Source organism: Pteropus vampyrus, unplaced genomic scaffold (assembly GCF_000151845.1).
Source record: "Pteropus vampyrus isolate Shadow unplaced genomic scaffold, Pvam_2.0 Scaffold146, whole genome shotgun sequence".
Lineage (NCBI taxonomy): Eukaryota > Metazoa > Chordata > Mammalia > Chiroptera > Pteropodidae > Pteropus > Pteropus vampyrus.
This window is the reverse complement of record NW_011888927.1, coordinates 1,952,477-1,980,255: the sequence shown is the minus strand read 5'-3', so window position 1 is coordinate 1,980,255 and position 27,779 is coordinate 1,952,477. Positions and strand designations below refer to the sequence as shown.

The following is a 27,779-nucleotide window of genomic DNA, read 5'->3' as shown; positions in this document are numbered from 1 at the left end:
CAGGTGACAAGGTTTCTTCTAGATCTTTGCAGATGGAGGTAAGGAGCCTTGGGGAAGGGATAGGGGCTTGGGAAGTTGGTCTTGTCCAAGTACATGGCTTAACATCAACTGTACTTTCTAAGTAAAACCTTTTCTGATTCTTTTCCCCAGCCCAGACAGAGTTATCGCTTTCTATGCATTGTGTATTATATTAATTATTCTTGTCATATTGTAATATGATTATCTTCTCATTTCCATTATTAGATTTTAAGGTCTAATAGACAAATAGACAAGTTTAAGATTTTCTGCCTACTGCCCCCCATCCCCAACAAATAAGATTAGATATATCTCTTCTGTGCATATCTCTGAGGTTACACTTTTTACATTGTATCAATATAGTGCCTGTACCCATATTGGATTATGCATTTCTATACAGTCATATCTTGTTTTCTGTCCCCAGTCTAGCCTAGCTCTTGGCATGTAGATGTAACAATATATATTTAAATGAAAAAACAAAGTCATTGAACTTTTTTGGATTCACTTTAAAACCAATTTTGATTATATTCATGCTTTTCAGATTTTATACAACAGGTTTTGTAAACACTTATGTACAAACAAATTATATCACTTAAGTTATGATTGTTACTTTTTAGAATGTTTCAGTGAACCTTTTTCTTTTATTAATCAGTACTGTGATTGATTTATTTCTTTCTCTCTTTCTCTCTCTCTCTTTCTTCAGTGATGGAGTACCCAGTGACAGAAACTGGCTCACTTTTTACCTCAGGAATTAAGAGACATGTGAAAGACAAAAGAATTTCAAGGACTGCTAAATTGAATGTTTCTCTTGCTTCAAAAATCAAAACAAAAATAATAAGTAAGCACCATTAGTTTTAAAGTATACTCACATTATTACTTTTCCCTGGAGAATTAGTAGAGTATTTGGTACTTTATTTTATCACGTATAGACAATGACTGTTTTTGTTAACTGATAGTTTTTTTCCACTCTGTTCTTCCTATCTCCTTTAACTCCTGTTGAATGGTTATGATTATTTACCCTCAGCTGTGACAGCTCAGTTTTCAGCAGTGAGGCTGGTATAGCCTAAGGCAGCTACCTCCTATCCTACCAATGTGACATTCCTAGAAAAGAGGTTAAAAAAAGTGGCAAATTGTTCTGGCATGCTGTAGCAATTGAATGATGGATGATCTAGAGGTGGTTGGCCCAGACAAGGTGCTGTAGTGGGTGATTTTATATGGCCAGAGCTCCTTATGAGGACACTAAGCACTTTAGAGATGGGTTTCACGGATTCTGGAGCTAAGATGTCAGAAGGAAGGGAGGTGGAGGGAAGGGGAAAAACTCTCCAAGATAAATTTTCATTACTTTGGAAAATTATCTTACTGGTTCATACCTATCTTAGCAGGAGCAGGAGAGATTTCCTGCTAATATAGTACCTGGGAAGGGTGACTGTGTACGTTGTGAAATAACTGAACCTTCTGAGTATCTTTAAATTATAATGTTGCTCCTACTCAGGTCTTGAGGGCCATGTGGTGTATTAGACCACCTCCTATAGTGGCTATTTCCTGTTCTCTTTGGCAGAACCATTGCATTCTCACTGTTAGGAAAGAATATACTGAGTTTGAGGAATGCAACAGGAAAATGTTATTATTTTTTACCTTCTGTAAGTCTTAAACTGGTTCTAGTCTCTCTCCATTTGCTATGTGAAAGGTGGTTCGCTGTCTGAAACTACTTTCTGTGTGCCAAAGATAAAGTACTTTTTTAGAAATTGATTTTTAGATGCCAGACTTTCTCTGAGTATTTAAAAAACATTATTACTTTTATAAACATTTTACATATACTATATTTTTATTCAGTGGGATACGTTATTAAATAGTGGCATATAAATTAAAATTATGAAAATAAGAGTATGCTCTAAGTGTTCAAAGGGAACACACTATATTTAAGATGAGCTTTACCAAAGAATCCACAATTAAATTTCTTTCCTAACAACAGAAAAGCATTTCTAATTTAAATTATGTTTACATAGTGCTTGTAGAGAGAAGGGGTCAGGTTTAGATTTTAATAGATGCCTACATATAAGAGGTAGGATATTGAGAATGAAGATAGAATATCGTACAGGGTTTAGATGATCTATCCAACATCATAGTGAGTATGCTCCCTTTCACTCACCATCTTGAAAGATGGTCTGTAGGGGCATTAGCTAATTTGTTCAGTTTTGGAGCCACAGAAACTGGCTTTAAGTTTTTCAGATTGTCTACCCTAATTCCTGTGGGGCATCTCCAGTTAGAGCTGCAAGACCAGCTTCTCCATTCTACCTCCTAGTCCAGGGTAGAAAGGAAAGTAGGGCAACAGGTATTAAGATTTAATTTTTGTGACTGATCTAATTATCTAGAATGCTGTGTCTTTTTACTTGAGTCCTCTTATTCCTAACTCTGTATTCACAGACATTATGCATTCCTCACGTGTCTTTTATTCATCATCTTCTATCTAGCTTTTATTTCTTCATTTCCAAACTCTAAGTACATTTTTTTCAAAACTATGTATTGTCATTCTCTTCTTTTCCAACCTTCAATTAAAACTTATAAAGTGAAATACATTTTGTCTAAAATAGTTTTATTAAGGAATAGGAAAATTTGTTAAGGTATATGTTTAATATTAACCATTAAAATTTTTTTACAGACAATTCTTCTATTTTCAAAATATCTTTAAAGCACAACAACAGGGCATTAGCTCAGGCTCTTAGTAGAGAGAAAGAGAATTCTCGAAGAATTACAACTGAAAAGATGTTACTGCAAAAAGAAGTGGAGAAACTGAATTTTGAGAACACATTTCTTCGCCTAAAGCTAAATAATTTGGTATGGAAACTATAATGTGCTTGAATTCTAAATTACAACTAAAATCTTAACTATATTGTTATAGAAGTTCTAAAAATGTTTTTTGAATCTCTAATTATTATAAAAAATATTGTAAGGGTGTGCTATGTGGGAAAACCGTAATAAAATAGGTGTCTTAAATCTACATTCTAAATGTGTACTTGTGGCTCTGCAAAACAGTATAATATTTTGATCAACATTTGATTGCTTATCATAAGCAAAGCTTGGTGCATTAATACATTTTAACAAGTCGGGCGTAATTCCTCCAGTGAATTGAAAAGAAGGGAGTTCCCAGAGTATTCGTATTTTCCTTTAATCCCAAGCATTTCACTGCCTGCAAGCCAACTAGATCAAAGATTGTAGTAGTTGCATTTCCTTTCAATTCCCAACTCTGTCCATGGACAGAGCAATAAGAGCCAATGATTAGCTAGGCTGCGACTATACCTCTAACTCTCAAATGAGTAGAAATTAATTTAAAAATAGAAAAACGACCTACTGTAGTTCAGGGTAAAAGCCCTGTGGCTGACAAGCTATGTTCACTTGCCATCTAATGTTATTATAAGAAGGTACAAAAATGTTTATAAGAAAATTTATAATTGATAGTTCAAAAGCATTCAAAAATGAAAAAAAGTATTCAAAATGTGGGTATATATTTGTCTATCTGAGTGTCTATTTGAACTATACAGTATTGCACCTTTTTAGCTCAATGTGATCTCAATTTTTAGCCCAGTGTTATCTCAGTTATTTTCTAAGACTTCTCAACTGATGGTATTCATAAATTTATGATATAATAAACTTCAAATCTTGATTAAAAAGAGGTCTTTTTTTTTACACATATAGAATAAGAAGCTTATAGAAATAGAAGCACTCATGAACAATAACATGATAACTGCAATTGAAATGAGCACTCTTTCTGAGGTAAGTAGAATTTGTAAGTAGTATAATTTTTTAGCATTACTGAGAATAATTGAGATTGGTTAAGTAGCATCAAAGTGAGAGATTCATATCTTAAACTTTGTGCAAAGGAATGATGATAATATTAACTGGTTATTGAAATTTTTATATAAAAATTAGGTTTTGATTACAAGTAACAGAATTAGACAACTCAGGGGAACATAATGGCCCCAAAACAGACTGAAAAACATAAGATACATTAGTAGAAAGGTATTTCAAATCAGGAAAGAATTCATATTATTAGAAAAAGATGGATACAATAGGAAAACTGAGGAAAAAAATAGAGGCAGATCCTACTTTATATCATTCTCTAAAATAAATTCTAGATGGATTTAAATGTAAAATAGGAATTATATAAAATGAGAAGAAATTATGAATTAATTCACATTAGGTAGGAAAGGCCTTTCTGTGCCTAGAAATAAAGATAGAAACCATAAAGGAAGCTATCGATGGATTTTCTCAAAAAAAATTTTTAGGCTAAAAATCATGACAATAAAAGGTAAATTGAATTGAAGACTGCGAAAATTAAGCAGATGGCAGATAAAATATTCACAATAGTTAAGAAGTTATAATCTAGCATGAGCAAAATAAAATCAATAGAAAAATCAGGAAGTAAGGACCAAATATTAGTGAAATTATCTCAGTTATCTAAATAGGAAAACAAATTGTCGAAGGAATAACTAATGAGAAGGTAAAATATGTATGATACGGAAAGTGAAGAAAGGTTAGTGAAGTTCCAAGTGTAGATAAATTTCTTGATAGATTCTAGAAGCAGTTTAGTGCTTCAGAGGATGGCTTTTTAAATGAGATTGTCTATATTTAGATCCAAGCTCTGCTACTTCCTGGTTATGTGACCTTGGCCTTAATCTCTTTGAACCTCAGTGGCTTCATCTACATGGTATGGATAATGGCAGTATATCTACAAAGAGTTAGTGTAAGAGTTTAATGTGGCTAGCATGTGTCCTCACAGTGCAATAAATGTTAGCTATCATTACTTTTTTTATTGTATATATATTTTCCCAATTTTCTGCAAATTTTCCTTTTAAAAACTTTTAAAAGTCATTTATAAGTCTCTTAAATGCATAGTCATTGTGGTAAGAAGATATGAACTCTTTCAACCTGTGTGGTCAATGTTTAGCTCCTTTGTCAGAATTTTTATAAAAGCTAGGCAAAGAATAGGTACTTTGTTGTCTAACTTAATCCACATTTGGATGAAGAAAGAATTTGTGTAAATGTCCCTGTGGAATAATTTTTTCAGGAGGTTTAGTTACTAGCATTATAAATTTGATTCCTAGGACAACCAGTCTGTAGAGGTATGCCGTATACAGTTAGCACTCTCTGAGGAAGAGATGCTTTTCACTTTGTGGGTAGATAGCTGAGTCAGGGAGGGGGCTTTGTTTTGCTGCTCAGCTTGCAGAGCTGAATTGAATTGCCTTGAATAAATTACTAAGACTAGAATCAGATATCGTGGCGGGGAATGCAGAGTCACTATAGGAACTGACTTGGAGAGAAAGAAGCTAATTGGCAAGATGTGGACAAGGGGGAGGGTCATGTCATCCAACTTCAAGGAACTTCAGAGATCAGGTAGCCCTAAAAAACATTGCTCAGATGTTCGTTGTGAGTTATGTGATATAAATCCCCTTTTCTTGTTGAACTCTTTAAAAAATTATTATTAAAGTCAACATTGCTCTGAGATGCTTTTTGTATGGTTCTCTTTGGAGAAATTGAAGAGGGCTGAGATCAGCATCTGAATATAGGAAAAATAAAAAACAGGGTCAGTAGATGAAGTAGCTGAAGGGTGAAGGGACAGCATACTACTTCGGTGTTCACTTTCTTGGACTTCTAATTACTTAACAGACTAACTTTTGCATATCAAGTTTTGAAATTTTCTTTTTAGTTGAGGATGGGGAAGACAATGGGTAATAGAGTGGTCCTAATATTGGAACAGTATTAAAAAGTATAGAATGATGTCTCACACATGCTTTGTTCTGCCTCTGGCTACTTCTCCATTCTCTTTTTCCCACACCTCATACACGTAACTGCTTTCATTTGTTTCTTTGTATTAAAACAAAAATATATGAATGTTTTCTTAATTTTCTTTCTTACACCAAAGATAACATACTATACCAACTGTTCTATGCTTTCTTTTTTTTTATGTAACGTATCTTGACTATCTCTCCATTTTTTTTTTTTTTTTAGCCTTGCTCAGGATAGATCTAGAGTGGACTTCTAATCTATCTAACTAGTCTTCTGCTGTTGGACACTTGGGTTGTCTTTTGCTGTTGGCTTAGGATGCAAAAATATTGTCTCCCATCTTCCAAAAAAAAAGAAAAGAAAACCTCATACTCCACTTACGGCTCCCACCCCCAGCTACTATCTCATTTTCCTCTTTACCTTTATTGCAAAATTCCTTTTTAGCACCTGCGGTGATGATCATACAGTCTTTCTTTATAGGTTTATTAATATGACTTATTTTAGTAGCTTTCCTAATTTTGCAATTCTGGAATAAACTTCAGAAATGATTTATTATTCTTTAATGTGCTGCTGAAGTCTTTTTGCTAGGATTTTGTTTAGGAATTTGTTATTGCTATTCATAACTGAGGTTTCTTTGAAGTTTTCTTTTTATACAATCTTTAGGCACTGATAAAAATGTTACATACATTAAACTCATAAAAAGAATTTGGATGTTTTCCGATGCTCTAGAAAAATGATATAGTATTAGAATTATTTCTTCTTTAAAAGTTTCATAGAATTCTCCTGTAAAACTGTCTGGAACTGGGTCTTTCTTGGTTGGGGGTCATTGTTCTTTGTTAACTTAAACTTAAGTAATTAGGAGATTTTCTTTCTCCCTTTTGTGGTTGGTTTTATTCAATTTTATTTTCTTAGAAAGATACTGATTCATCCCTGTTTTCAAAATGATTTGCCTAGTGTTGACCAGTGTAGTCTGTTACTCTTTTAATTTTGTCTGTGTTGTATTTTCCCAGTTGATTAGTTTTGTGTATTTGAGCTTTCCCCTGTTCCCTCCCACCCCTACTAAATTAGGTGGTTGTGGTTTTTCTTTTTCTTTTCTAAAAGAGCCATCTTTTGGATTTAATTTTGAGTTTTACTATTTTGGTCTTTCAAACTTATTAATTATTGCTTTTATCTTTAGTAGTAAGTCCTTCTGCTTTTCTGTGGTTTATTGTTACCTTTCTAACTTTGAGTCAGAAGCTTATTTCATTTATTTTTCATTCTTAACTGTAGGTAATGTGTTATTTCTCTCACATTGCTCTCAAGATTTTTGTCTTTGTCTTTAGTTTTGAGAAGTTTGATCACTATGCTGTGTCTTGGCATAGATTTCTTGGAGTTTATCCATTATAGGGTTCACTCAGCTTGAATATACAGATTAATTTCCTTTGCCAGATTTGGGGCATTTTTTAGCCATTATTTCTCCAAAACTTTTTCAGCCCTGTCCAAGTCTTTCTCCTTGCCTTCTGGGACTCTGATGACATGACTGCTGTACCTTTTGTTATAGTCTCACAAATTCCTGATCCTGTGGTAACTTTTTTTCAGTCTCTTCTCTCTTGTTCAGATTTGGGTACTTTCTATTGCTCTGTCTTCAAGTTCACAGGTTATTTTCCCCCTCTGTCCTTTCTATTTTGCTATTGAGTTTTTAATGTTTTATTTTAGTTATTTTTTAGTTTTAAGTTTTCATTTCATTTTTCTTTACATCTTCTATTTATTTGCTGAGACTTTTTTTCTTTGCTGAGATTTTTTGTTGTTGTTTTAAGCATGTTAGTAATTGCTTATTGAGGCATTTTATGATAGTTGCATTAAAATCATTGTTTGAGAATTCCAACATCTATATCATCTTGATGTTGGTGTCTGTTGATTGTCTTTTTACACTCAAACTTGATTTTCCTAATTCTTGGTGTGATGAGTTATTTTTTATTATATTGTGAATATTTTAGGTATTATATTAGGAGACTCCAGATCTTATTTAAACTTCTGTTTTAGCAGGTTTCCTCTGACACTGTGCCTGTGATAAAGGGAAGAGCCATGTACCGCCAAGCGGGGATCAAAGTTTAGGTTCCCCACTCAGCCTTTGTTGACACACTGGTGGTGAGGGGTGTCTCCTAAATGATGGATAAGGCTGGGAGGTCAGGCTGACACCACCCTCATGTGCCTCATGACTTTTGTAGCCTCTGTTAACACCATGATTGGAGGGAAATTGAAGGGGGAAGTTTTACCTTTAAAGGATAGTGAAAATCCTGGCTTTCTGCTAGACCTCTTTTGTCACCCCCAGAGGAGAGGGAGAGGGGCTTCTTGTACTACCAAGTTAGAATGGAAGTCTAGAGTCCCCTGTGTTCTTCACTGATACTGCTGCGGGCTTGTTACCACCGGCTGTCCCAGCTCTCCCCTTGGCCTTTTCTGATAGTACCCCTGGTTTGGAGAAGAGTTTCCTTATTATAGCCTGGTGCGTGTGGAAATCTAGGCTCCCCATTTGACTATTGCACCTTCGTCAAAAATTAATTGAGCAAATATATGGATTTATTTCTGGAACTCTGCTCTATTTTGTTGATCTATTTATCTGTTTTTATGCTAATACTATATTGTCTCGATTACAATAGTCCTCCAACTTTGTTCTTCCTTTTCAAAGTTGTTTTAGCTATTCTAGAACCTTTTCATTTTCATATTAATTTTAGAATTAGCTTGTCAATTTGGCCATACCCTTGTTTCTATTGCATGTTAGCACTGTAATAGGAAAACATGGTTGTATGTTGCCTAATTTTGTAGTCTTTTTTAAATAATTAAACATGTTTAGAAAATGTGAGAAAATTTAGCAACTATAAACAAAATTTAAAAGATATATTAAAATTACACAAACTTTGAATTTTAAAAGACTACTTAAAAATATATATCATAGAATCCAATAATATATCACATGTAGACATTAGTGTATTGCATATATAGCTGACCTTTGAACAACATGGAGTGCAGGGGTTAGGGGTACCTACCCTCGCACAGTCAATCTACACGTCAGTTAAGTAGGCCTTCTGTCCAACAGTGGATTGAAAACACGGAATATGTAGAGATGTGGTGTATGTGTGGGTTACACGTGTTATTTATTCGTATGCCTCAGAGAAAGTTTGGGAGGTCGTATACCAAAAATAGTGGTGATTATCTTTGGACCTGTGTTTAGCCTGTCGTCACATTATTCTCATTGAACTATTGAAGACTAACGTAAGAATTTTTTTTTATTACTGTTGCTATCCTTGTATAATTTAGCACTTTAATAAGAAACATATTTAATGGGATTAAAATTTCTGTTCATTTTCTTTATCCTTTTCAAAAATAGTTCCATCAGAGTCCCTTTCTACTGCCAGCTAGCAAGAAGAAACGGGTTAGTAAACAGTGCAAGTCTATGCGTCTTCCATTTGCAAGGTAATCACTTCAAAACTTAGTTAAATATTAACTTGCACACTTCTACCTAAGTTGGGCTTGGAATGTTTTTATTTGGTTCACTTCCTTGAAACATAGAGAAACACTTAAAAATAAATAATGAAATACTTGTTAGCATTGTACCAGTAAAAGAAATTAAAGATGTAATATAATAATATTAAGTTTTATATTTTGAAACATAAAACTTTCCCATAGACTTTAGAGAAGAAGGAGGCACAGATGGACCTTTAGTTACATGAGTTTGAATTACGCTGGTTTATAGTATTTAGATTTTTATATAACAGTAATTATTTGTGTGTGTTATACAATGTTTGGGTTTCATCAACCTATAGCTTCATACTTGGTAGGAATGAGAACGTTTGTAATATCTTGCTACAGGTTATATCTCCAGGGCTTCAAGGTAACTTACCTTCATTCGATAACCAAGTTCATCTTTAGTATCCTGCTACTCTTTAGTTCTTTTCCTTCTTTATCCACAGGTCACTACTAGCCTCATGTTTTCTGCTGGATAAACCTGATACCTTTGTTATGTTGCAGACTGCCCTAAGCTTTAAAATTAATTTCTTCATTGTTATTTCCCTGACCAAAATTCTCATTTCTTAATTAATTTGATTATAAGTCATAGTAAACACCCCATTTCAAACCTGTCATTTTAAAGACAGTATGTGAGGTCCAGAGAGGCAAAATGACTCAGTGAATTCATAGTATTGACCAAAATCCACTTGTTTTTTCATACGTGTTCTTTCTGTTATATAACTTATAGATTTATTGCTTTTATTTAAGTGCACAAGTAAATTCACAAATATATTGAAATGTTATTTGTACCATAGTAAAAAATTCTTGTATCTACTGTCACTCTCTATTCTTTCTAATTTGTTGCATTATTTTGCCTATTATGCTATGCTAGCACCACATTGCACCAGTACATTTTAATTACTGTAGTTTCAAAATAGTACATTTTGTTGTTTTCTAATTCCTTTACTTAGTTCTTTTTCAAGAATATCATGGCTGTCATTATGTATGCATTGTTTCATATAAACATATGAATCAAGTGTCAACTTGCCCTCTATAAAGTTTCATTGTATTTTTCAAGTAGACTTTTGTTTGAAGTATAATATACATTAGAAAAGTGCAAAAATCTTTAGAGTGTGGTGAATTTTCACAAGTGAACACTGTGGTGTAACCAATATCCAGACCAAGCAACAAAACATTACTAGTACCCTAAATACATTACTGGTATCCCTTTCTAGTGACTGCTCACCACCCATTCAGGGATGAATATCTTGACTTCTAACATCATTAATTAATTTTGCCTAGTTTTGCATTGCACTTCATATAATGAAGTTCTTTTTAAAATCTGACATATATGTACATAGCTGTATCTATTAATTCTCCCCTTCCCCTTACAGTTACTACTTTGTGTGTCTTTTTAAGAAAAATCTTTACTAATCGGAAGGTTAGAGATGCTCTTCTGTGTTGTCTTTTAAAAGCTTTATTATTTTCCTTTTCACATTTAGATCTTCAGTCTCCCTAGAATTTGGGGTATAATGTGAGGGAAGGATCGTAATTTCTTTTTTTCATGTGGAAATCTTGTTGATCTTATACCATTTATTTAGAAAAAACAGTCCTTTCGTACTTCATTGCCGTGTCATCTGTATCATAAATCAGATGCCTGGATGTGTTTGGGTCTGTTTCTGAACTCACTGTCCTAAGTCTTGATATTTGATAGTGCAAATCTCCATTTTATTTTTTTGTTCTTGAATATTATCTTGGCTATTCTTTGCCCTTTGCATTTCCATGTGAATTTTAGAATGAACTTGTCAATTTACATACATGTGTGTAAACATACATGTTCTCTTGTGGAGTTTTGATTGGGATTAAAACATTCATTATAGTAAGAGGAAAAAAGAGAAAAGTAGTATTTTCTCAATAGCGACAGGAAAAGTATTTGATAAAATTCAACAGCCATTTATGAAAAAACTTTTAGCAAACTAGTATAAGGAAACTTCTTTAATCTCATAAGAAAAATCTACAAAAACCCAAGAGCAAGTATATTAAATAATGGGAACACAATAAGAATGCCCTAAGTTTCTTCTGAAGCCAAATACTATATGTAAACCCATGAATTCTCCAATTAGGTACATACTCAACAGAAATGTGTACATATATTTCCAAAGGCATATACATAGCAGCACTATTTGTAATAGACCAAAACTAGAAAATATCACTGTTATTTGGGTTCATTTGCTGGTCTCCTCCCACTTTCTTTGATATTACTCTTCATTCTTTGAATTCAAAAAGGTCAGTTTATCAGATTATTTCTGTGGGTTTCTATCGTCCCCTCCATAGATTTAACTACTCCAGGAATATGGCTTTAGTTTACATGGATGCATTTTAGAAACAGCAAACTTCATTTCACAAATAACTTTACATAGCTGTACTTGTTTGAAACCAAAGGAAGAGTTTTGGATACTCTATAGAATTAATTATAGGAAAACTATAAACATTATATATGAGTATTTGTAAGTATGTCTGAACTTTATTCATTTCAACCAGTGATTATATCAGTTATCTCCTTTGAGGGGGTCACTGGGGCTATAGGGATAAGCATTCTTGTTTTCCTCCAAGTTCTGTACTATTAGAAACTACCTACTTCCTACCTATAATTGTCCTCATTGAACACAGAGCAGGTTTGTGGTTGGATCTTAAGTGCAATATGGAAAGAACTATTCATGTAATTTTCTAAATTTTGTAGAATACAAAATTTTTCATTTATTCCCACTTTAGGATTCGATTAACTTCAAATGATGATGATGATGATGATGATGATAAAGATAAAGAGAAGATGCATCGTGATAACAATATTCTATCAAAAACATCACCTGATGTTCCTTCTTTGGTATCAACAAGACAACCTTTATCAACTCAGGATAATTTGGAATTGTTGTGTATTAAAGAAAATAATCAGAATGTGTGTGGTTTAGATGATTCAAAATATAATTCTTCTGTTATTGATATACTTCCCAAAGGTGAGGTTTTTTTAAAAAATTCATTTCAAGTATCAGTTACAGTCATCAAATTTTAAATAGTTACAGTCATCAAATTTTCTTCTTGAGGGCCATGGTATATAAACAGTTAATAAGTTAGGTCTCTTATGTTACAGATTTGATAACTTCTACCATTTTAAATTGCTGATGAGAAATTTAATTTAAAAGCAAATATGCTGACAAATGTCAGATCCACAGTGGCCTGATACTGTTACTCAGGGAGTGATATTTAGAAATGAGCCGGCCTAAAGAGCTTTATTCTTGGTATCTTAGCTTATGAATTGAAAGATACAATTATATTTATATAAATTTACATATACATATGTAAATTTTATCTTCTACTATTCATAGATATGGAAATTGGGGGTCTACATAGGTGTAGTGACTTTTTGAAGATTGTAACTAAATAGTGGTAAAGCAAAAACTTGAGCCTGTGTAATGACTGAGCAAGAGAAAATGATAACACTTACATTTTATTTACATGATATTTCAAAATAATCTTGCTGTGTAGTCTGGCTTATCTATCTGTCATAGATTTTCCAATTGGAATATGGAACTATATATTGAATTTAGAGCTCTTTCGAAAAATTTATGTAAGCGTGTATATGTATAATTTATAGGAACTTTAGGTGTCAGCTGATAGCCTTTTGGTAGTAATCCTTATCAGAGTTGTCACTGTTATTTGGGTTCATTTGCTGGCCCCCTCCCATTTCAGAAATATATGCTAATGGCTTTACTGTTGGTTATACTCCATTCTACTGTTGGGGCCAAGGAAGAGTGAATTCTCAGTATATATTTTCCATAGATATAAATGTAAAATGTGACTTATGAATATTTGATCATTTCTACCTTATTTTTTATCTGCATAGATTCTTCATAACATCAACATCTGAACAGAACACATTGTTAGAAATCTTCTCTTTGAAATAGCTTGATTTCTAAATATTTTTTAATAATAAATTTCTTTTCATTACTTAGTTTTGAATTTTTGTTTCCATTTATTTTATAGAAAGCCATTCCTACTCAGACCAGAGTTCCAAGAGTTCTCTAATGAGTGAGATGAAAAATGCCCAGTCTATCAGCCACAGAGAGGAGAAACCATCGCTTAGTAATGTAACTAAAAGGAAAAGACGTGTATCATTTCCAGAATCAAATAATCCTTCTGCAGACAATCCCTGTGTGACAGATGTAGATCAACAATGGATTTCAAGTCCAGTATTAAATTGGAATAATGACATAAATGATCATACTAACGAAATGAATATTAAAATGCAAAGAAACATACAGTGCCTTCCTAACTCATCTGAGTCTGCTGGTGAACCTACTGCTGAGAGCGTGAATCAAATTCAGGGTAATGATGACTTTCAATTGCAGAAAACTGTGTATGATTCTGACATGGATTTAACTGCTAGTGAAGTAAGCAAAATTGTTATAGTTTCAACAGGCACTAAAAATAAAAGTAATAAAAAAACAAATGACTGTGGAATCAAAACTTTCAGAAAAGTGAAAGATTCAAGTTCTGAAAAAAAGAAAGAAAGATCAAAGAAACAATTTAAAAATAGTTCAGATATGAATGTTGAGGAAAAGATTGAAAATGAACCAGAAAAAAGATCCGTTGGCCTGAATAGCAAAGGAGATTCAGAAGATCCAAATTTTATCTTAAACACTGAACAGCTGACTCAGTTGAACATACCAGAGACAATAACCCTTCATAATGGCTTTGATCAAGACGACAAACAAAGTACAGAGAATAGTAAGAAAAAGAAAAGAATACCTGTAACAAATGAGCAAGAGGAAATACACTCTTTCTCCCAAAGTTCAGATAAATTCCAGCAGGAGAGTAAATTTAATACGGGTCAGAGTTTTCCAGCTTACAATAAAAATAAAGCTTCCAGACAGACATTTGTGATTCATAAGTTAGAAAAAGGTAACTTTTTTCTAAGCCAACAGGATAAAGAAACCATTTCTGAAAACCAGGATGTCACAAATGAATTTCAAACAGCTGATCTTCCCACCAAACATAATGGAAATTTATGTGATTATGAGGCACAAAATACGTTGGATTTGAAAAAGCATGTCACCGATATGCAACCTGCTCAGCAAAAGGAATCAAAAATAAATAAGCTTAAGCAGAAAATAAATCGGAAGACAGAAATAATTTCTGAAACAAACCAAATATATAGGAATAATGATAAAGATGTGCATGGCCCAGAGAAAGATAACTTTTCCTGCCAAACCCAAGAGGATAAGGAAACCTCTGGAGCAAACCTACCAGTTTCAAATGAGTTTCAAAAACCTGCTCCTTGTACCAGTGGTAACAGAAACCTGTGTGATTCTGAGCCCCAGAATGTGCTGGATTTACAAAAGCCGATCACCGATGTGTTCTCTGTTCAGCAAAATGAATCAAAAGTTAATAATCTTACAAAGAAGGTAAATCGTAAGACGATGATGATTTCTGAAGTGAATCATTTATATAACGACAAAAATGTGTATTGTCCAGAAAAAGGTAACCCTTTCTTCCTAATGAAGAAGGATAAAGAAATCATCCCTGTAAATCTAGATGACGCAAATGAGTTTCAAACACCTGCCCTCTCTACCAAAGACAGTGGAAACCTATATGAGTATGAGACTCAAAATGTTTGGGGGCTGAAAAAGCATGTCCATGATATGCAAACTGCTTGTCAAAATGAATCAAAAATAGATAAGCTTAGGCAAAAGGTATGTCGGAAGACAGAAATAATTTCTAAAATCAACCAAATATGTGAGAATGATGACAAGGAGATGCGTGACCTAGAAAAAAATAACTTAATTTCTCTAATCCAAATGGATAAAGAAATTATTCCTGAAAACCTAGAAGATCCAAATGAGTTTCAGATGGCTGATTCTTCCACCAAAAGGAATAAAAACCTCTGTGATTATGATGCTCAAAACATTTGGGAGGAGAAAAAACATGCTACTGATATGCCACATGCAATGCAAAGTGGATCAAAAATAAATAAAAGGATCAGGCACAAAGGAAATCGGAAGACAGAAATAATTTTAGAAATGAACCAAATAGATGAGTTTAATAACAAAGGTGTGCATGACCCAGAAGAAGGCAACTTCATTTCCCTAACTCAAAAGGATAAAGAAACCATTGCTGAAAACCAGGACGTCACAAATGAATTTCAAACAGCTTATCTTTCCACCAACAATAATGGGAATTTGTATGATTATGAGACCCTGAATATGTTGGATTTGAAGAAACATGTCACTGATATGCAATCTGCTCAGCAAAATGATTCAAAAATGAATAAGAAGCTTAGGCAGAAAGTAAATCGGAAGACAGAAATAATTTCTGAAACAAACCAAATATATGGCAATAATCATAAAGATGTGCATAGCCAAGAAAGCTATACAAAAGATCTTGATTTTAAAATAAATGAATCTAGACAAAGACTTGAACACCAAGGTTTTATCAGTAGATACTGTATGGAAATCAATAGTAATGAAAAAGAAAATTGTGATCAAATTTCAAATTCTTACAGACAAGTTAAAAAGCATGGGGAAGAATCATCAGGCAAGGCAAAGAACATTTTGGCAAAAGGTAAAAACAAACCTATTTTGCAATTAACAGATTCTTCACAGACGTCTCTCTCCCTGGAATCAGGTTTAAAACATACTATTAATGAAGCAGATTCAGATTCTGGTAACCAAATAGAACCACCTAAGAATCCGAAGCAAAGCACTACAACTCTGAATAAAAAGAGAGAGGTTCCCTTTGTGGAAGTGATAAAAGGAGAGTGCAAGGTCAAAAGTGTAAATAAAATGGCATCCAAATCAAAGAAAAGGAAGACCTTCGTAGATCCTCCGGAGAGCCATGAAGTAATGGAGATGATATCTGACACCAGTCAGGGACTGTCGGTTGAATCTGAGCAAGCCGATGAGGAAAAAAATCTGGAAAATGAAAATATTAAGCCAGACTTTAACACTAAGGTGTTTAACTCCTTATCTCATATATATTCACCTAACATGCAAGATTCTTCCCTTAACAGTGTTCACAAGGGTTCAAGACTTTTGTGTATTCCTTCTAGTAAAAATCTGATAATAAAAGAAAATTTTGCCCTGGAGACCTCGCCAGTCTTTCAAGTAAGTGATGATGTGCAGGAGAAGATGACAGGGATGAAATTTAAAGTCACTCAGAGGACACAAAAATCAGGAATAGGTAAGTAAATACCTGAAGTGAGATCAAGTTTTTATTTACTGTTTATTTTTTACTTAACCAGTAAAGTATTTTCTGTTATAACTGCTATTTTTATGGAATTTAAAAATAAAATTTAACTGTAGCCCAATTTATAGAAACAATGTGAAGGAATTTTTAAAAAGTTTAATGCTTTGGAAAGATCACAGTGAGAGTGTTTTGAACATTTATAACCTAAAAAACAGATTGGCCTTTACCACAAAGTTGTCTAGTAATATCATTAGACATATAATTTTCTGTTTCATATGTTTGAAGGAAATTGACTATTTTAAATATATATAATAATGAATTGCCCTGGATTGATTTCACCAAAGACAATTGCAAGTTTCTTTAGGATGGGACTCTCTCCAAAAATATACGTTTACCGTGATCAAAATTTAGAGGATTAAAAAATAAACGATACCAATTTCCTTTCCTCAAAATACATGTATGTAAAAGTTACAAAATACAGTGGTAAATGTGGTAAATGCTTTAATAAAAGCACATATATTATACTAAGGGATGTAATAGGGAGTAATTTTGACTAAAGGAACCCACAAAGACATCATGAAATAGGTAGCATTTTAGGCCCTAAAGGAAAGGTAAAATTTTTACTTTAACGTTTACTATTTATTGTCCCCTAGTTATTAAAATAATACTCATTGCAGAAAATTGAAAATAGAGAATCAGAAAAAAGTAGGAAAAACAGTCACCCAAAAGAACTGCAGTCAACATTGTAGCATTTGCATGCAGACCTAACTCTTAAAGATTTTTAAAATATAACTTGAAATTATACTGTATATAAAGTTATTTATTTTATATTTTCCCTTTAACATTGGGTTCTAAGGATGTTCCTTTGTGATTAGAAACTTGGTAACATTAGACATTCCTATATCAATTGAAGTTTTCTGGGAACCTAACATTTCACTTACATGTATGTAGAACACTAAGATTTTTTCCCCCAATTTTATTGAGAAATAATTGACATACAATACTATTTAAAGTGTACGGCATGATGGTTTGATTTACACATACTGTGAAATGATTGCCACAATAGGTTCAGCTAACATTTACCATTTTGTATAGATGCAATAGAAAGAAACGAAGAAAAAAAAATTTTTTCTCCTTTTGATGAGAACTCCTAGGATTTACTCACTTAACTTTTCTGTATATCATATGGCAATGTTAACTGTAGTTATCATGCTGTACGTTATATCTTTAGTACTTTTTTATCTTACAACTGAAAGTTTGTACCTTTTGACCACCTTCCTCCAATTCTCCCACCCCTCAACCTCTACCACCTCTGGTAACAACAAGTCTGATCTCTTTTTCTGAGGTTTGTTTTGTTTTTGTTTTTTTAAGATTCTACATATAAGTGAGATCATCAAGTATTTGTTTTTCTTTGTCTGACTTATTCCACTTAGCATGTCTTCAGGGTCATCCGCATTGTTGCAAATGGTTGAATTCCCTCATTTTTTATTTGGCTAAAACATATTCCATTGTATTTACATACCACAACATCAGTGGACACAGGTTGTTTCCATGTCGTGGCTATTGTAAATAATGCAGCTATGAACATAAAGATGCAGATATCTTTTCAAGTTAGACAACACTAAGATTTTGATGAATAAGGCTATTCCAGGTAAAAGGAATACTGAAGCAAAAGAAGTACAAAGGTCTAGAGTTCTGGGACTTGTTAGAAGACATGAGGCATCTTTCATCTCTATATTGCTCATGGTTCCTTTCACAGAGTTGAGTAGTAGATGACAAATGTTGACTGTATGTGTAGTAATTTGTGTGATTTTTTTGAATTTTTATCAGCATATTTGTGATTTCAGAATTAAAATGTGGGCTACCTCGAGAGTTTGTTTCAAATTTTAAGTTTCTCATTGCTAGAAAAAAATCAAACTGACAAATAATTTTAGTGCTACAATTGTAATATTTTAAATTATATCTTGGTTATTGTTAAGTTTAAAAATTTACTACCAATTTGCAAACCACTAACTACCCATATCTATTTCCATATCTATGTATCTTTACAAATATTTGTGAAAATAATATTCTTTTCAGGCGGTAGAACACTACAGGACTTGACAAATACCAGTTTTGTTTCGAATAACTCTGCTAAATCTGAAAATAAATCAGAAGATCCATCTTTAGAGCTGCCAAGCCGAAGAAGAAGGTGCACTCCACTCCATTTCAAAGAACCAAGTCTCAGAGAGTAAGTATTTCAGTGATATTAAAGTGATTTCAGTGTGATATTATAAAATATATACTTAAAAAAAATTCCTGCCTGAATTAGTATTTGAACACTTCTGAATACCAATAAAACATAGATTATTGATGTGTAGCAACCAGTGTATTATCTGAGTAAGATTTGAAGAGATGTCTTCTTTTATTCTTTGAATAGGCTTTTAAAAAAGATGTTGCCTGTGATTTGCAAACCACTGTTTACATATCTATTATTCCCATTTATTTTTTTAACTAGTTTTCTAGAAGTAGTTTTCAAAATATATCTGTCCTTGGCCTCAAAGAATAATGTTTATTTTTTTCTTTTTTAAAATTTTACACATACCTCAACTAAGAAAAAATAGTACTCCCCACATTTATCCTCCCCCAAGTTCAACAGGCATCAATATTTTGCCATATTTGCTTCATCTATCTCTTTTTGTTGTAGTATTTTTTAAATAAATCCCTAACATTGGGTCATTTGATTCCTAAAACACTTCTGATCACATCTAACAAAATTACCAATATTTCCTTATTGTCATCTAATAGACAATCCCTATTCAAATTTCCTTGATTATCTCAAAAATGTCCAAATGCCTTTTATACATGTTTTATTCAGAATTTTGTTTTTTAAAAGGAGAAATGAAGTCACCTGTTTCATAGAACCTGATCATATTTGGGACATATTTTCAGAAAGAAAGCGTAAAATATCCTTAAATTTTTTCTTCTTTGCATTGTTTCAATGTTTGCTTCTTTTATAAAATGAAAAACGTGATGATTGTGACAGGTGGTCTTAAACAATAACCAGCATATAGCAGTAATACAAGGGAGAGTGAAAGAGAAGCAAATTAAAAATGAAATAAAGGACTAAGAGCTTTTTTTAGAAACAATTTTGTTGAGCTGTGGTTCACATACCATACATTTCATCCATTTAAAGTGTATAGTTGAGTGGTTTTTAGTATATTCACAGATATGCATATCATTATTCCCATACCCCAGCCTACGCAACCATTCATCCTTCTTGTCTCTATAGATTTTCTTATTTTGGACATTTCATATGAATAAAATCATGTAATATACAGTCTTTCACTTAGCATCTTGCATTTAACATAATGTTTTAAGGGTTTATCCATGTTGTAGTATATATCAGTATTTCATTCCTTTTTTTGACTCAATGATAATCTATTGTATAGATAGGATATACATATTTTAATATATTTGTAATATATATACCACATTTTATTTATCTATTTGTCGATAGACATTTGTTGTTTCTACCTTTTAGTTATTATGAATAATGCTGCTATCAATGTTCTTTTGCAAATTTTTGTGTTTACATATGTTTTCATGTCTCTTGGGTATATGCCTAGTTGTACAATTGCTGGGTTGTATGGTAACTCTATGTTTAATCATTTGAGAAGCTGCTAGACTGTTTTCCAAAGCTGCTGCACTATTTTATATTCCCACCAACAGTGTATAGAGTTTCTGATTTCTCCACATCCTCACCAACAAACTTGCTATTTTTTGACTTTTTGATGATGCTAGCAATACTAGTGTGTGTGAAATGGTATCTTATTTTTGATTTGTATTTCTCTAACGACTAATGATATGCTTATTGGCCATTGGTACATCTTTGGAGAACCTTCTATTCAGATCCTTTAGCCTTTTTTCAGTCAGGTTGTCCTTCAAGTTAAACTTTTTATTTTGAACTAATTTTAGACTTAGTTAAAAATTATAAAAATAATACAGAGTTTCCTCACCCAGCTTTCCCTAATTTTAACATCTTACATACCCACAGTACAATGATCAAAACTAGAAAATTAGCATTGGTACAATACTATTAACTAAACTATATTTAGACTTCCACTAACAACCTTTTCTGTTTTAAAATCCTATCCGGGATCCCATAGTGCATTCAGTTGTTGTTTCTCCTTAGTCTAGCCTGTGACAGTTCCGCAGTCCTTCCTTTTCTTTCATGACTTCGAAGACTATTAGTCAGTTATTTTGTAGAATATCCTTCAGTTTGGTTTGGCTGATGTTTTCTCATGATTACAATGCGGTTTGCATTTTTGGCAAGAATTCCACAGAAATGGTATGTCCTCACTGAATCATATCGGGGGTTCATCATGTCAATATGTCCGATTATTAGTAATATTAACCTTGATAACTTGATTAATGCTGGGTATTTTTCACTATAAAGTTATTGTCTTTTTCGTTATGGTTAATGAACATTGGAGGATATATTTTGAGTCTGTGCATCCTGTCTCTGCTCATACTTTTCACTCATCATTTTTATCATCCATTGGTGGAGCTGCTCTGTAACAATTACTGCTGTGGTGTTTGCCTAGTAATGATTTTCTCTTTCCCTCTTTCCTTCTACATTAATTGTAATTCTTCTGTGACAAAGACCTATTCCCTCTTCCTCATTTATTTCATTGCTCAAATCATTCCAGCTTTGGCTATTAAGAGTTTCTTCAGTCGGCTTCTGTGTTCTTTCAACAAGATCTCATATTATTTTGAGCACTTCCTTTCTGTGCATAAGATGATCTAGGCTTATCTTAAGATTTTCTTTATATTGGTTAGCTGCAGGTCACAGTTCCTATCCTATGCAAAGAGAGGGGATTATGCAAGAGCATGAACCCAGTATGCAGGGATAATGTGGGAGTCCTCCTTGGACTCTGGCCACCACAGGGGTGTTGTTGAGCCCTCTTAGAAGACAGAACTAGGGAATATATGTATGTATGCTAATATATGCATATATACACTTTTGTATTTTTCTCTCTGTACATGTAGTAAAAACATGAGTTTATACTGATAACTGATTCTAGTTCAGTACCACAGGGTTCATTTTAGCTTTGATTGTTCATAATTTATCAGTGAGAAGCCTGGCTCTCATTATTCATAATATATTCATTTATTTGTTCGTTTCTAACATAAAGCAGTTTCAAAATTGCTAACCCATATCCCTGTGAGAAACATATTTACTAACTAAAGTGTAACATTTAAATGTAATTCTTTTTGTCCTTAGTTCTTTTCTTACCAACCCCTTTAATGTAATTATGTTATTTATGTGTAATTCACTTAGATACATTTGTTTGTACTGTTTGTTTGTTTATATTATTTGTGTTCTGTTTTCTTCTCCCACATCTTAGTAGGTTTTGTTGTTTACTTTGGGGTATATGAAACATTTCTTGGGTTGTATAAGTCACAGCTCTACAAAATAGCATATGCAGAAGTATCAACTCTCATCCCTAAATAATGTAGTATGATTTATAGTTGTAAAATATTGGGAACAACTTAAGTATGCATATGTAGGAATGTGGTTGAATAAACTATAGCACATCTATACACTATTAATTAAGTATTATCCAGCTGTAAAAAAGAATAAGGAAAATCTCTGTGAATTGATACAGAGAGATTTCCAGAACACACCATTAAATGAAAAAAAGCAAAGCCCAAAAGAGTAGCTATAGTATGCTACCCAATTCCCATTACCTCTTCTTTCTGTCCTATTTTCACCCTCCCCCTATGAGTAATTTCTTTAGTTTCTAGTTTATCCTTTATTTCTTTTGCACAAATAAGCAGATATATGTATATCCCCCCTTTTTCTTACATAAAGGTAGCATGCTATAGCTACTCTGTTGGACTTTGCTTTGTTTCATTTTAACGGCGTGTTCTGGAAATCACTCCATATCAATTCACAGAGGTTTTTCTTATTTTCTTTTTTTTACAGCTGGATAATACTTAATAGTGTATAGATGTGCTCTGGTTTATTCAATCACATTCCTTTATATGCATACTTAAGTTGTTTCCAATATTTTGCAATTATAAATAATAGTACATTGAATAATCTTGTGCATATATCTTTTCATATTGTTGAGGGTGTATCTTCAGGGTAAACTCCTACAAGTGGGACTACAGGGGTGAAAAATAAGGGCATATATAGTTTTATTAGGTATTGTCACACTTCCCTCCAGTCTAGTACCAATTTATATTCCCACCACCAGTGTGTGGCACTGTTTCCCTACAGTCTAATCAAGAGAATGTGTTGTCATATTTAAAAAGTTTTGCCAGACTGATAGGTGAGAAATGGTATCACAGTGTTGTTTTATTTGCATTTCTCTATAAGTATTTTAAGTATTTTTTCATGCTTTGGAGCCATTATATCATTTATTGGTCTGTTCATATCTTTTTGCTATTTTTTAATTGAGTTTTGGTCTCTGTCCCTCATTTATTAAGAATTCTTTATATAGTAGGAATATTAGCCCTTGTATTATGTGTAGTGAATATTTTTTGAATATATTAGTTATCTTTTGACTTTATTATGTTTCTTAGTCATGTAAAATTTTATTTTTATATGGTCAAATTTATCATTTTTTTCTTTCTGTTTCTCTGAATTTTATGTCATATTTAGAAAGTTCCTATACTATGGTTAAAGAGGAATTCGCCCCAATTTTTTTCTAGTATTTTTATAGTTTCATTTCTTACATAAATCCCTGGTCCATTAGAGTTTTTCTTCTAGCGTGTGGTGTAATATGTGGATCTAATTTTATCTATTTTCCAAATGACTTCACAGCTGTCTCAGCACCATTTATTTATTTGCATCTTTTCTTCAAAGATCTGAGATGTTAACCATGTCATATTTTAAATTTCTGTATGTATTTTTGAGGGATATAATGCTGGGCTTTTTTTTCTATTGCAGTGGTCTGCCGGTCTAGTGTAGAGGCTTTATGCGATGCTTTAATATCTGGTAGGGCTAGTCCGCTCTCATAATTTTTTTCATTTTTCTTCTGGCTATTATTACATGTTTGTTTTTACATATGAACTTTAGCATTGACATGTCTAGCTTAGGGTTTCTCAACATCGACACTATTGGCATTTTGGTCTAGATATTTCCTTGTTGTGGGAAGCTGTTCTGTGCATTGTAAGACGTCAGTAGCACATACCCATTTATAACAGTCAAAAATGTCTCTAAATGTTGAAAAATGTCACCTGGAAGGCACTGCGCTGAGCTGAAAACCACTGGTTTGGCTTGTTGGTATTTTTATTGGGATTGCATTGAATTTACACATTAATTTAGGGAGAACTAACATCTTTGTATTGAGTGTGCTATATAAGGAGATGTCTTTCTACTTAAGTCTTCTTTTGTATCTTTTAAAAGTGTTTTTGAAATTTTCCTCATACAGGTTTTACACATTTCTTCTTAAATTTATTTGTAGATATTTTGTCTTCTTTGTTGCTATTATAAGTGAACATGTAAATTGGACATGTAAATCATGCCCTGTATTTATTATTTGTGGGTATGAAAGCTGTTGAATTCTATGTACATTTTCAACTTGTTACTTAATAAATTCTTTTATTCTTTATCTCATTCTCTGAAGTTTTCCAGTATACTACGATATCTGAAAATAGAGATAGTTTTAATTCTTTTTTACCTATTCATATACCCCTAAAGGATTTCTCTTGTCTAATTGCATTGGCTCATACCTCGAGTACAGTGTCAAATCTTAGCAGGAATTGTGGACATTCTTGCCTTGTTCCTGATTTGAGTGGAAATACCTCTACTGTCTCACCATTAAATACAATGCTGGCTTTAGGACTTAGGTGTATATATATATAATTTATTAAGAAAATATTCCTCAGTGTATATTGAGTGTTTTAATTATGAATGAGTGTTGAATTTTCTTAAAAGCTTTTTCAGCATCTATAGAAAAATCATTGCCGTATGATAGGTTTTCTATTGTTGAACCAATCTTGCATTCCTGGAATAAATCTCACTTGGTCATGGTGTATGTTTTTTTATAATGCAGTGTTGAATTTGCTGTACTGTGAGCAGTTGAGAAGAATATGTAATCTCTATTATCAGAGTGCAGAATTTGATATATAGCCATAAGATTTATCTTATTGATTATGTTGTTTAGATATTCTATCTCCTTATTTATTTTTTGTTCACTTTATCTCTCTTGTACTGAGAATAGTACATTAAAATCTCCTGTTATTGTGTTCCTATCTGTCTCCATGCATCTCCTGTAGTTTTTACTTCATAAAGATAGTTGCTCTGCTATTTGATGCATAAATACTATATATTCATTGTGGATTAGAGCTTTTACTCTTAAAAACGTCCCTCCTTGTCATGTTCAGATTTGGGGACTTAAAAGATAAAGGCTTTTAAAAATATATCTGTATTACCTTCCTGACAGCTTCTGCCACTCCTTCCTCAGTGCCTATGATGATCACTCCGTGATATATTGCAAGTAATTTCAATCAGGATCCACTCTCACTGGGTCTCTCAGAAGCTGTGATACGCCTGCTGCATGCCATTACCAATCCAAAAAGGAAAAAAAAAATGATAGCTTTGTTATCACTCAGTATTTATACTAATGTACATTGTGATTTTTGCTTTTAAAAAATTTACCAACTACTGTTTACCAAATTATCTACATGCTCAGTAGGTCAAAACTAAAATAGAATACTATTTCTTTATAGGATTTTGCTATGTTTAGTTTAGAATAAGTAGCTCTTTTGAAAGAATTAATTAAATTTTATCTAATTACTCATGACAGTGGTATTATATTGGCTCTGAAAAGGGGTACAGAGGAAGAAAAGAGAACTCTCCATCAACTCATTTATGCCTTCTAATTTGGGACCATGTGCATGTATTTCATTAAAAAAAAAAACAAAAAACATGTATAATATAAAGGACAAATATAACTCTACTTGCAACATGATACTAGGTGCATAGACCAACCCTCTTACCGAAAAAATAAAATTACTAAACAAAATAGTAAACAAAACAAAACCTAAACCCTGAATGTGTCAGTTAGCTAGTAGAGAAATAAGAAAGCTCAGATTAGAGACTGAATGAGAAGAGCAGGAAGCCAGAGAGGTTACGTGGAGCCTAAGACTGGCTTTTGTCTGAAGACATTGCCTAACAAGGCAAACCCAAGCATTGGATTCATACCCTTATGGAGCCAAGGACAGAAGACAGATTCTAGGGTTTAGCTAAAATGAAGAGTCTAATAGTAGATCTTTAATAAAGTTGAGCTACTCTCTCAAATAGAAGAGCTAACTAAAAATAACCTTCCCACCAGCTTTTTTAAGCCCAAGGAAATAACTCTGTACAGAATTGGGGAGGAAAAAAAAAATCAGAACTCCATCCAAAGTGAAACCCTCATGCATTGCCGCTGAAATTCACAATATGTGGAAGTCAAAAAAAACGCGGCAAGCTGAAGATTTAGTGTCAGCCTATGACTTGTAGTGCCCCCTGTTGTCTGTTAGAAGCAAATGCAAGTATTTTCTAGAGGATCTTTATCTCAGTCCATATTTTCCACAAATAAAGTTGCAAAGGAAATGAAAAGCTAGCTCACAGCAAAGAACACCACTACACACACAAGGGGAAAAGATACTAGAAGCATCTGATATGGAACCAGAATAGAAAATAAGTATGTTTAATGTTTCAATGAAGGAGAGGTTTGAAAATAAGGGCCTTTAGTGAAAAAGGTTATAGAAAAGCACCAATAGAATAATTCCATTGATCTTTACATAAAGAGCGAACATAGATAAAACCAAACAATATACTTTTTAGGAGAGTAGTACACATGTGGTAAAAACTGTAAAGAAAAGCAAGACGGTGACTAACAATACAGGACAGTGGTTACTTCTTGGGGGACAAGAGGGCTGTGAACAGAAAGGGGCACACTGGGGGCCTCTGAGGTGTAATATTTTGTTTCTTAACTTGGTGGTAGGTACAGCAGCATGTATTTGATTGTTTTAAAGTTGTACGTTTTTATATAGTCTTACGTGTAAAAGTTCATAATTAAAAGGAAATCTGTAGTAACATGTAATATATAAAATCTTTGTTAATTAATTTCTCTTAAACCTCGTTTATAATCCTCAGTATCACAGTATTTCAGATATATAGCAAAGCTTGTGGTTTGAAGAAACTGCTTTCTACTGATACGATGCAGCAGTTCTCTCCCTGCTTCACAGCAGAAGCATTCCTTTTGGATTATTATTAACTTTCCCTTTTTTCTATTTTGCAGCAAGATGAGAAGATGAGGTGACTTTATGGATTCTGTTTTTTCTGAATTCTGAAACCATAGCAAGTCAAAACAGGGATATAACTAGAATCAAGAAGAGGAGATGCGTAATAAAAAGTTTTTTTTCATTTTCTGCCTTTTCATGGAGTATTGATTTATCCATTCTTATGTTTAGATATATGTGCATAAAATAGCTATTTTGTAATACTAAGTTTTATTACAAAATTTAAAATCATTTTGGTCATCCTATAACTTATCTTCCTGCTCATTTAAGTTTCTTTCAACCTAACAGCCTTTAACTAAACAATAACTGTTAACCTTTTAACCAAATAAAATGTATAATAAATACTTTTGCATTGGTTATCTTGTCGTATACCAAGCTATTCTGTTTTGTTCTTAAACTAGTCAATATATGTGAACACCTTTAATATTTTAAAAGTCACCTTCTGCCCTAGCTAGTTTTCTCTCACCCCTCATTCTTCTACTTTCAGAACTATTTGATCAGTAATCACTTAGGTATCAGGTTCTATATTACTTTTATTATGTATAATCTGATGATTTAGCCGAGGGGGTTAACCTTTCAGGCTCTTTTGAATTTGGTTTTTATAACTTTATTTTAAAGATCGCTTCCTAGTCTAGTAATAAATCCTGTTCATATCTGAGATTAATGGACATAGCTTACTGTATTCAAATGACTAGTGAAATTCTATTCTGCCTAGATGGAAAAGCTTTCTTAGACAATATCTGACACCTAAATGAGTAGGCCCAGAAATCTGCATTTTTAGCAAACATTTCAGATAATTCTGGGGCAGATTGTCCTAGGATCAAACTTGAAGAAAAACTGCTGTAGAAGTACAGAGACTCTCAGAACTTACTCAGTATCAACATTGTAGATTGAAATAGGGGCCAGAGGCTTTTTTAAAGGAACAGCTGACAGTTTTTAAAGAGTTTGGCACCCTGGTGGTCTCTGTTCCCTTTCCT

The 27,779-nt window shown here is 32.9% G+C and overlaps 1 protein-coding gene across 1 annotated transcript in view; it reads left to right on the top strand.

Moving 5' to 3' along the window:
* Positions 1-27,146, top strand: part of SGO2 (shugoshin 2) — a 33,057-nt gene extending 5,911 nt beyond the window's left edge. Inside the window, exons 2-9 of the mRNA XM_011369204.2 lie at positions 719-853; positions 2,675-2,850; positions 3,709-3,786; positions 9,161-9,246; positions 12,052-12,293; positions 13,321-16,515; positions 18,601-18,751; positions 26,802-27,146. Coding sequence (XP_011367506.1) covers positions 721-853; positions 2,675-2,850; positions 3,709-3,786; positions 9,161-9,246; positions 12,052-12,293; positions 13,321-16,515; positions 18,601-18,751; positions 26,802-26,817 — 4,077 coding nt within the window. The 5' untranslated portion in view covers positions 719-720 and the 3' untranslated portion in view covers positions 26,818-27,146. The remainder of the gene's footprint in view (positions 1-718; positions 854-2,674; positions 2,851-3,708; positions 3,787-9,160; positions 9,247-12,051; positions 12,294-13,320; positions 16,516-18,600; positions 18,752-26,801) is intronic.
* Positions 27,147-27,779: the final 633 nt, after the last annotated feature.